The sequence below is a fragment of the Delphinapterus leucas genome, chromosome 3, assembly GCF_059928025.1.
Source record: "Delphinapterus leucas isolate spDelLeu-1000000601 "Yukka" chromosome 3, BTC_Dleu_Yukka2, whole genome shotgun sequence".
Taxonomy (NCBI): Eukaryota; Metazoa; Chordata; class Mammalia; order Artiodactyla; family Monodontidae; genus Delphinapterus; species Delphinapterus leucas.
Window position 1 is genome coordinate 89,661,072 of NC_143131.1, and position 11,140 is coordinate 89,672,211.

General features: G+C 34.9%; 1 protein-coding gene across 8 annotated transcripts in view; it reads right to left on the reverse strand.

Moving 5' to 3' along the window:
* The window catches only part of FBXL17 (F-box and leucine rich repeat protein 17), a 480,781-nt gene that overhangs the window by 327,359 nt on the left and 142,282 nt on the right, over positions 1-11,140 (reverse strand). For all 8 annotated transcript variants that reach the window (XM_089909151.1, XM_022591594.3, XM_022591605.3 and 5 more), the window contains one exon: positions 11,026-11,133. In XM_089909151.1, the coding sequence (XP_089765277.1) occupies positions 11,026-11,133 (108 nt within the window). The remainder of the gene's footprint in view (positions 1-11,025; positions 11,134-11,140) is intronic.

Genomic DNA, 11,140 nt, shown 5'->3' on the forward strand with positions numbered 1-11,140 from the left:
TGTACAAATCATACTCAATGTTAACAGCTGGAAGTAAATGATCTAAAATTCTAGGTTAGTGACTATGCTATAGGCAGTATATCAGATACCAATAAGAAATAGCACTCAGAAAGAAGGTCTTTATGAAGTTTTCCTTGATTTTAAGTAACATAGAACATGAAACTACATTATTATTATAAAATGCAAATTTTTCAAAAATGAAGTGTAAAAATTATATAACTTTGATTTATATATTAAAGCACTACTTTCTGATACAAAGAACTAATTCTGTTCTCTCAACCAGTTTCTTCCATCTATGAGTTGAAAAGCTTCAACTAATTGAAATGAAAATTTAAATAACAGTATCTAGTATATAGCTAAGTTTATCAAAATTTATGATTTACTTTAATATTATGTACTTTGGGGTCACTTATACCTTCTCACATCAACAAAAAGCATGACCAAGATTTTTGAAAATTAAAAAATAAACAGACGTACTGACATGATAGTGTGTTACTTGTTGCGGAGCACAGGCTCCCGACGCACAACCTCAGCGGCCATGGCTCACAGGCCCAGCCGCACCACAGGCATGTGGGATCTTCCTGGACCGGGGCATGAACCCGTGTCCCCTAGCCTCGGCAGGCAGACTCTCAACCACTGCGCCACCAGGGAAGCCCAGCATGTTACTTTTTACTTGTCAGTCAAAACCATCCAAGATATAACTTAAATTAACTGGTAACTAATAATCGGTAACTCAAATAACTAGTTCACAGCAATTAACTTATTTAGTCAAATATTTTTCTTTACATTTGCCTCTGTGAATTGACATTATACATTACAGCACTGAGAAACATTTAAATTTTACTCTTTCTAGGGTCATGTATAAAACCTATTCTTTGGGCTTCCCTGGTGGCGCAGTGGTTGAGAGTCTGCCTGCCGATGCAGGAGACACGGGTTCGTGCCCCGGTCCAGGAAGATCCCACATGCTGCAGAGCGGCTGGGCCCATGAGCCGTGGCCGGTGAGCCTGCGCGTCCGGAGCCTGTGCTCCGCAACGGGAGAGGCCACAACAGTGAGAGGCCCGCGTACCACCAAAAAAACTAAAACAAAAAAAACCCTATTCTTTTATAATTAAGCACCTAGCCCTCTATCCTATTCTTGAGAATCACACAGTCTTGTAGCTTCATTATTCCTAATTACCACATAGCTAGCTTCCTCTACCTCTCTAGTTATAGCTTTTCTAGATCCAAGACCAAAGTATGGCTAGAGAGTGTCTAAGGAATCGTCAAGTCTAATTTAAATGTTATAGTATGTGCAATTCTCTGCTTTGTGCTTGATCCCCATTGTTACCAGACTTTCTAAGGGGAAATAAATATCAGTTCTATTCTCTTAGATGTGCTCTTGCATAAGAAACCCTGAATGACACAAAAAGGAATAGGTATTAGGATCTAACCAGGAAAACAGAAACCACCATAAGCATTTATCAAATTACACAAAGGGAATTTCATTAAGGAAAGTGGTTATTCTGATGAAGTAGAAGGTGAGAAGACAAACTGGAGAGACTAATGTAAGCCAGAGATTTAGCAGCAGCAGGAGGCCACAAACACCCTAAGGCTAGGGAGACAGAAAGAAGACTCAGTGTTCATGGCCACAGGCCTGGTCTTCCAATACAAGCTGGAGCTGCAGGAGGTCTGTCCAGGGCTGGAACCATGGAGATGAAGCTGTTGCCAGAAATGTTACCTGAGACAGACAGGGAGGTTGAGAAATACCAGACTGTCTCCCTCCCTATGCCTTCCTGCCTCCCACTAAATGCAGCCTGCAGGGGGAAGCCTCCTATGATATATAAGAGCATGCTTAGAGAGAAGAAAGGATGTGAGGGCTAACAGACCTAAGACCAGCACAAAGCAAAAGGAAAGAAAGGGGAAGGGGGAGCCAGATTCCAAAATGAAAAGAAGTAGTCAATCTAATGAGAGTTCATTATCACAACCCAGAAAAAGGAAGAACTGCCTGAGCATTCCCCACACCTTCTCTGAGAAACCCAGGGTGCTAATAAACTTTTTCTCCTTTGAGCTAGATGAAAGCTGTAAAAGTATCCTGAGCTGCTTTCTGCTTTCTCAGGCACAGGGGTATTGCTTCATTTTTAAAGATCAAAAATTGATAGTCAATTGCATGTTGAAAAGTACCTCTGATCAAACATAATAACCAAGCATTTCCACTAATGAATATAACAGAGAAAGTTCCAGTGGGCACCTTTTTTCTTGGAAAAAAATGTTGATGGCCAATCATCCCACTGGGATACAATCAATTGAAAGGAAGTCTACTGTAGGGGAAGCAGCTATGTTCCTGATGGTTTTGTAAGTACACTGTGATCAACAGCTTTTGTGTAAATACCTGTGATACCTCTGGGCTGGAGAGCAAACATACGAAGAGCTCAACTGCCTTTAGTCAGTAGACGCTATTGGACTCTATTATTGGGCCAGTGTGCCAGGAGAAGAGGGAGCTCACAACCAAACTCTATTCCAAAAATTATTATGGAAAATAATGAGTAATGTTATGTAGACCCAAATTCTGGTTAAATACTGAGGTTCCAAGATAAAATTTTAGAAAACACCTCAGCTGTTACATAGATAACTTTTGACTAATAGAGAGTTACCATGGAAATGAATTCCCTGTTTTCAAAGAATGTGACTCCAATAAAGATGCAACATAATTTTTCTTCCCCTCAGTATTCAGGAGCCCCTTAGGCCATCATTATAAACACTGCACAATGTTAAACAAAATTGTAAAGAAAAATCTGATAATTTGGATTCTCTATGGTTAATGATTGGCACAGTGTGGGCATGTACTGTGTTTGTGTATAAGTGAATATATAATATGTACATATGCAAGCATTTCCCTGTGGCTAACAGGACCTGCCCAGGGGCAGTGAAAATAGTGTTTAAATAAGACAGTTGAATTAGTTGATAATAAAACACCATTAAATATTTTATAAATGTTCAAAACTATTAAGTGAATATAACTGTCAATGTTTTAATCAATTGAATGTTTTCAAATTAATTGGACTCTAACTCTGTAATTCTCAGTAAATGTTTATTTTAAATTAATAAATGATAACTGAATCACTTTGCTGTACACCTGAAACAAACACATTGTAAATTAACTTTACTTTAATAAAAAAATTAATTAATAAATGAGATCTGCTTACTTTCTTTCCCTCAGTAGTATATCTCCTCATTAAGTTTCATTATAACGTATTCTCATTAAGCCCCAGATCTGGTTTCTCTAATTCAGGTAGTCTATTCTGTCAATTTAGAGATGTGACCCCATCCGTGCCTGATATAACTATGCATTTGTGTATAAACCACAAGATTGAATGAAGCAGATTCACACTGATCCTTAAATAAAATTTCTGTTACAACACAGTGTGAATGAATCTGAAAGCCAAAAAGAGCTTGAAAGCAGTGTCTCCTAATATCTTTCTTGGATAAAGACTGACCTCATGTGTTAGAGACCAGATAAATAAAGTTGAAATCCTTTTTTACAAGAATACTGGCAATGAAAACCATAATTTACGAACAAGTGTGTGATAAAAATTCAAGGAGTGAACTGAGGATAACATAAGCAAAGTAAAATAATATTTAAAGTATAAAGCCAAGATCCAGGAAAAGCCCTTTCAAAAAAGATAGCCAGCTTTCCTCATTTTGTATTTATATATTTATAGTAGAGCCTGAAGCAACCATTTTATCAAAGGATAGATGCAACAAAGAAATTCATTTGTTCATTTTACTTTGTTAGGACTTTCACAAACTGAGTCATTTGAAAGATGAATTCATTTATTTTACTAGTGTCACATTGATACATCTTGCTGTAGTTGCGGAAATGAAAATGTAGCACAAATATACATTACAACTAGAGTAGGAGTAATAGAGTTGTAAAATATAAAAAGAGTAGCCTCACTGAATAGATATTACTGACTTAACAGAATGAAAAAGAAATGTGATAAATTGCCACAGCTTACGTAGACACTGCCTATACTAATTTAGAAAAATAAAAATCAAAGTCACTAATTTGTGCAATAACAATAAGGTACAACATACCTCACACTGGTCAGAATGGCCATCGTTAAGAAGTCTACAAAGGACAAATGTTGGAGAGGGTGTGGAGAAAAGGGGACCCTCCTACACTGTTGGTGGGAATGTAAATTAGTACAACCACTATGGAGAACCGTATAGAGGTTCCTTAAAAAACTAAAAGTAGAGGTGCCATATGATCCAGCAATCCCACTCTTGGGCATATATCTGGACAAAAATGTAATTCAAAAAGATACATGCATCCCTATGTTCATAGCAGCACTATTCACAATAGCCAAGACTTGGAAACAACCTAAATGTCCAATAACAGATGAATGGATAAAGAAGATGTGGTATATAGATACAATGGAATATTACTCAGCCATAAAAAAGAATGAAATAATGCCATTTGCAGCAACATGGATGGACCTAGAGATTATCATACTAAGTAAGTCAGAAAGAGAAGGATAAATACCATATGATATCACATAGATGGAATCTAAAATATGACACAAATGAACTTCTATGAAACAGAAACAGAATCACAGACATAGAGAAGAGACTTGTGGTTGCCAAGGGGGAGGTGGGGTGGGGAAGGGCAGGATTGGGAGTTTGGGATTGGCAGATGCAAACTATTATACATAGAATGGATCAACAACAAGGTCCTACTGTATAGCACACAGAACTATATTCAATATTGTGATAAACCATAATGGAAACTAATATTTACAAAAAAGAATGTATATATATGTAAAACTGAATCACTTTGCTGTTCAGCAGAAATTAATGGAACAATGTAAATCCCCTATATTTCTATAAAAAAATGAAAAAAATAAGGTACAAAAGTGTATTCCTCTGATTCAGTATATTGCTATGGTAGGAATTTTTTTAATGATTTTATTTAAAATATTATTTTAGTTGTTCAGTGTATTAAAGGGGAAAAAACAAAACAAAACCATGAAGAGCAGACAAACAGTTTTTAATCTTAACATTCAGCCTTGGCACTCAGGTAGAAAGAAGGGTCATAAAGTTTTTAACTAAGATTTATTTTCATGAAAATTATTTTTCATTTTTATTTTAATAAAAGAATATGAATGGATTAGGACTAAAGAGTTATAAGAAGCTTTTATACATAATGATGAATATTTTTCTAATTTATTTATTTATTTATATATATTATTTTTCAAATGCTGCTTTAGTATGTGCCAAGCACTCTTCCTCTAAAACCCGAGAGATAGGTAGATGTTATTACTATCCTCATTTTACAGACGAGAAAACTGAGGCTAAGAGATTAGGTGATTTGCCCTAGGTCATACAATAGCAGTCATCCTATTAGCTTTGATGACAGCAGTAAGCAGTTTGCTCTCCGTTGTGAACTTCAAAGAAAAAATCTAGTAATGCATCACACCAGGCCTAGAGAATCAGCGCCTAAATTCTCAGCACTTGATTTTTGGCTCAACTCTTAACTTCCGGAAAGCTAAAAAGAACCAAAAGCACAGTCATCCTACAAATACCTCTTCAGAGTCCTCACTGGTCATACTCACTAGGGAATATTTCAGAGCTGAATGAACTTAAGAACACACACTTGCCACATCTTAAAATATCACTCAAGTACCTATAATTAATCAGAAACAAATGAAATGATAATCTACAACTTAACAGCTAAAACAACCCTAAAGTAGCAAAATAATATGTTCTGCCTTTAGAATAAGACATTCTAAACTGATCTGTTGTTTGGAAATTTGAAAGACAAGAAAGTTCATCTTTCATTTCTAGTCTCTGAATAAACATGAAAAGGAAGATGAAAATTGAGTTAGCTGCATGAATGAACATTCTTTCACTTACTTATGTTAAATTGACTGAAAAAAATCAATTCTGTTTTTCTTCAGAAAATATTTCATATTTTCAGCCATAAGCACTTTTAAAATATGTGTTTTTAAAAAAGTTCTTTAATATGATATGGTCCAAGAAAATATCTGAACTTTGGGCATTTTTTTAGCTGTTACCTTCAAAAAAAAAACCCTCTATTTAAAAACAAAAACAAACATACCCATATCTGACACATCCTAAGAATTCAGTTCATGTTTATAAACTGAAAAACTGAAGCAACAATAAGATCTAAGGTATCATCAGAATTAATATCATTAATTAAGATATCATCAGAATTATATCATTAATTAATAAACACAACTTTTAAATTTATCAACAATCTTAAGTTATGACAAATATAAATTTTTATATAGCATATAATGAAAATGAACATTTTGTCAAAAATTCTTCACCATCATCCTTAATAGTCATATAAAATAGCATCTTCCTGACTACTGGTAGAAATCATTTGAACTGATCTAAGTCAATTCACAATGGATCTGTGGCATTAAACTCATGAACCCACAGCATTTCTGAGGTTTGCACTCCAACTATACGTAAAAATAATGTGTCACTTTGACATTTCAGATTCCATTGGCTTATCTGTTCAACTGATTTTAAATTAATATTATATATTAATGTATATGATTATTAATTATTATCCTGAGCATTTTCCATGGTATTATGCATTCTCAAAAAGCATGCTATTGAACAGTATGATTTTATCATGTTATATTAATAGCAACGTTTTTAACTTTTTAACCCCTTAAAAGCTTTTTTATTATTATGGAAATTTTCAAATATAAGTAATGAGAATAATATAATGAACCGCCATGTCCTATAGCCCAGCTCAATTATCTATATTTTGCCATTTTTGTCTCCTTTAGTGGCCTATCCACTTTTTTTCTTTTTATCCCTTTGTAATATTTTAATGCAAATCCCTAACATTGTGTCATTTCACTAGTAAATACTCAAGTATGTATCTCTTACTGATAAAGCTTTTAAAATATATCAGATATTTGGTAGAATTCACCAATGAAGCAATCTAGGCACAGAGTATCATTGGAGGGAAGGGTTTTAACAACAGACGTAATTTCTTGAAGAGATATAGAGGTATTCAAGTAATCTATTTCTTCTTCAGTGAGCTTTGGAAGTTTGCATCTTTCAAATAAATTTTCCATTTCATCTAACTTGTTGAATTTAGAGGCAGAAAGATGTCCATAATATTCGCTTTTTATCCTTTTAATATCTGGAGAATCTGTAGCTATGTTACTCCTCTGAGTCATGGTATTGGCAATTTCTCTCTCTCTCTCTTTTAAGTAGTCTCAATAGAGATTTATCGAGTTTATCAAAGAACCAACCTTTAATTTCATTAATTTTCTCTTTTTTTGTTTTCCATTTCATTGATATCCACTTTGATCTTTATAATTTCCTTTCCTCTGCTTACTTTGAGTTTAATTTGCTTTTCTTTTTTCAAGTTTCATAAGGCAGAAGCTAAGGTCGTTGATTAGAGACCTTTTGTTTTTTTATACAGGTGTTTGGTGGTATTTAAAGTAAATACTTTAGTAGCATCACTAAATCTGATGTGTTGTGTTTTCATTCTCATTCAGTTCAAAATACTTTCTAATTTCTCTTTTGATTTCTTCTTTACTCATGGGTTATTTAGGACTGGATGAGCAAGGAAGGGAGAGCATACTCCAATCTCTGGGGTTTTCTATGCAAGTTCTCTCCACTCTGGTACTCTGTCCTCTGAATTCTGGCTATCCTGGTCTCCCTGGACTTTCGGTTCTGTCTCAACTCAGATAGTCTGCTGAGTTTTGCCTAGGTTATCCCTCTCTGTGCTACAAGCTGGAAACTCTTCCAACATATTAGACGAAGGCAAGCATAGGGCTTCTCTTGTTTGTTTCTTAGATCTCAGGGATCACTGTCCTTGGTTGTCTGATATCCAGTGTCTTGAAGACCATTGTTTCATATATTTTGTCAGTTTTTCTAGGTTGTTTCAGGGAAGAGAGTAAATCTGGTCCCCACTACTCCATCTTAACTGGAAGAAGAAATCCAGTTCTGTTTTGTTTTTTTTATAGATCATTGTAAACTCATGACTTTTATACATTTGTTTTAATCCATTTCAGCCATTTTCCTTTTGGATGCTCAACGCATCCCAGCTTAGGCCAGTGAGAGGCACTTCACGTTGGCTTTTGGGTCCTTTGACATGTTCCTATTAGTCCTTAATGTGGCAAATGATATTTAGGCACTACACTAGTCACTAGGGGTTAACTATACATTTGCATTTGCTGAACTTGTTTTTGAAAAGTGGGAAAGAGAGCAAAAGTACATGATAAGAATATTTTACATTTATAAATAGGTACATGGCAGTGAAAAGAACACACCTGTGTTGGAGGAAGCTCAATTCTGCCGGATACAAGTCATTAACATTCTCAACTGTTAGAGACCTCAAAAGTTCTTATCATTGCTTCCAAACCCACTCTGGTAAAGCTGACTTTATCTTCTCAACCTGTGGGCCTTCAGTCTTGGCTACTTCTGGACTCTCATTTACATAGTCACAGCAGCTTAGAAGGAAGGCCCCTTACTTCAATATTGCTTGATATTAGCAGAATCTATCTGAAGACTAAAGGTGTGTCATCAATAAATAGAGTCCAGCCAAGACTGAGAGCATCAAAGTAAAATTAAGTCCACGAGACCACAGTAACAGAATATCAATATTCTTCCATTTATTCCCAATCTTCTGTCTTCTTGCCCTTGATTTAACAATCTAAGATGTCACAAATCCCCAATTTTCCCTTCTAACTTACTAAAGACTTGACATTCCTTAGTTTCAGTGACAGCCACTCACAGTCCCGTCCAGGCCAATGACTCAAATTCAGAGATTTGTCTGGCTGTAAGAAACTCTAGAGATAGATCACCTAATACAGGCACATCTCTTCATAGGAGGAAACTAAGGCACAGGGATTTTATGGCACCTGCTTGTAGCAGCAAACTTAGAGCCAGAGACTTAGTAAAGTAATAACTTGGAGAGATTTTCTAAATCATATAAAATTAAATGTATTTATACCAGTAACTCTCAACACTCTGTATCTCATATCTCCCTAATCATTTACTTAAGAATTACACACCATGTTGATAATAAATTATTTAGAGCTATATACCATGAGTATAATAAGGGTAACACAACTTTCTAGGAACATTTATATATTTACAGACATTTTGTGAATGTAAATTATACTTTGTATAATGTCTTAGTAGAAAAACACTGTCAGAATGCAAATATTTTAACAAAAAAGCTTTTATTTTATTAAAACTTGAGTTCTACCCTTGGTTTTCAAGAGATAAGATAACCAAAATAGCTTCCCAAAAGTTATGCATGTTTACAATGCTACCTTGCCTTTACCCGAATCCATGAAACTAAGCAATATTATGCTACAAATCAGCCTTCTCATCAAAACAAATACTGTGCTGAGCAAGAAAGATGCTCCTAAAACGCTGTGGACCAGCTTTGATATGAATCCAGTAGATTCTGACTGCTAACAGGCCAAAACACCAATCCTGGTATATAATCTTCACAATAATCTTCTCAGCAAATTAAGCCTTCCAAAGCTGACATTTGCTACCGCTACTATTTTGTCAAAGAAAATAATTCTGATCTTTTAAGTACCAGTGTACAATAATTTTTGGCCCTCTCAAAATGCTCAGGGAAGCACTTACTGATCTAATAAGTCTTGTTTTGTCTTTAATGAGTACAATTTCAAGTGATCGTAAAAAGCCCACATACGGTCATTATAACCCTTGTTGTGCACAAGCTGTTCATCCAAAGGCATTTCTACTCTACACCATAAACAGCATTAGATGTGACGAGAAAAACATTCATCTACCAAAATGTTCAGGCCAAGGTTATAGAAAATGAATAAAAAATTATGGTTACATATGGTCTTGGTTACACTGAGATGTTTTGATAGAGCAATAAGAGAGAATAACGTGCCTGTCCTCTCTGCTGGCTTTAGGTTCTGATCCTCAAAATATAATTAAAGCTGATCAGTCATTTAAGACACAGAACAACCACAGGCTGTGTTTCAGATACACTAGACTAGAACAGTGATTTGATTTTTTTTTTCCAAAGTTTGCTCTGATTTTCCAGCAATTTAGATATTGTAGCACCTATTTTAATAATAGTAGCTAAAGTTTACTTAGCACTTACTGTGGTTTCGATACTGAGGCAAGCATCTTGCATATATTACTTCAATTAATTCCCTGAAAAATAATTTGCTCACTTAGGTAATAAATGGCAGAGCCAAGATTCAAACAGGAGCTGACAACAGAGCCCAGACTCCTATCCACTGGGCCTTATTGCCATTGTTCTAGGTAACTCGTAAACATTTGCTCTTTTCCTAGGAAGAAAGAAAAACATTATATCCCGCTAAGCTGTAAGCTTGAAGAGACCTGACGAATTTCAGATAATACACAAGTAAATTTTATAGTAACCAGTTTTCTAAAGCATGTATATAAGAATTAGCTCCTAATTATTTTAGAACTCTGAAAAACAGCAGAGATGACACATTGAAAGGGAGAGATTACAAAGGAACTGGTATTTTCATTATTGCTAAAATATGAGATTTCATATATTTGGTATATAAGTAAACTCTCTGAACTATAAAGTTAATTTTTGACATACATTTGCTTCTCTTTTCACGTTACATACTCAGCTTAATCATATGCACTGACCATATTCACTTCTTAAAAGCCAAATGCTCAGAAGATCTAATGATATGTGACCAGTGAACACTTTCATCAAAATATCTTCTAACACAATACATTAACATCTCAATATGTTTTGTCATATATATCAGTTTCTTTAATGTATATATTTCATAGTCATTAGCAAATGAAAAAGCAAAAAAGTTTCTTGTTTAAATGAATGTACCATTTCAGAAAGGATAGATTTTGTATTGTTGCCTTAAAGTGATTTTAATTTTACCAAACACTACTTACACTTCTATAATGGTCTGAGTAGTCCTCATTCAAGTACGTATAACATTGCTAGGGCACTGATATGAATGATACTCGGAAAAACTAAGGAGACGTAGCCACGGTTCCTACCTTGGTTAGATGAATGACTCCTTTAGAAGTAACTGAACAACCCATGAAGCCAACGTACTGAAGTTCAGGACAGTGCTCAGCAAATGCTTTCACCGATTGATCTGTCACCTAGGGA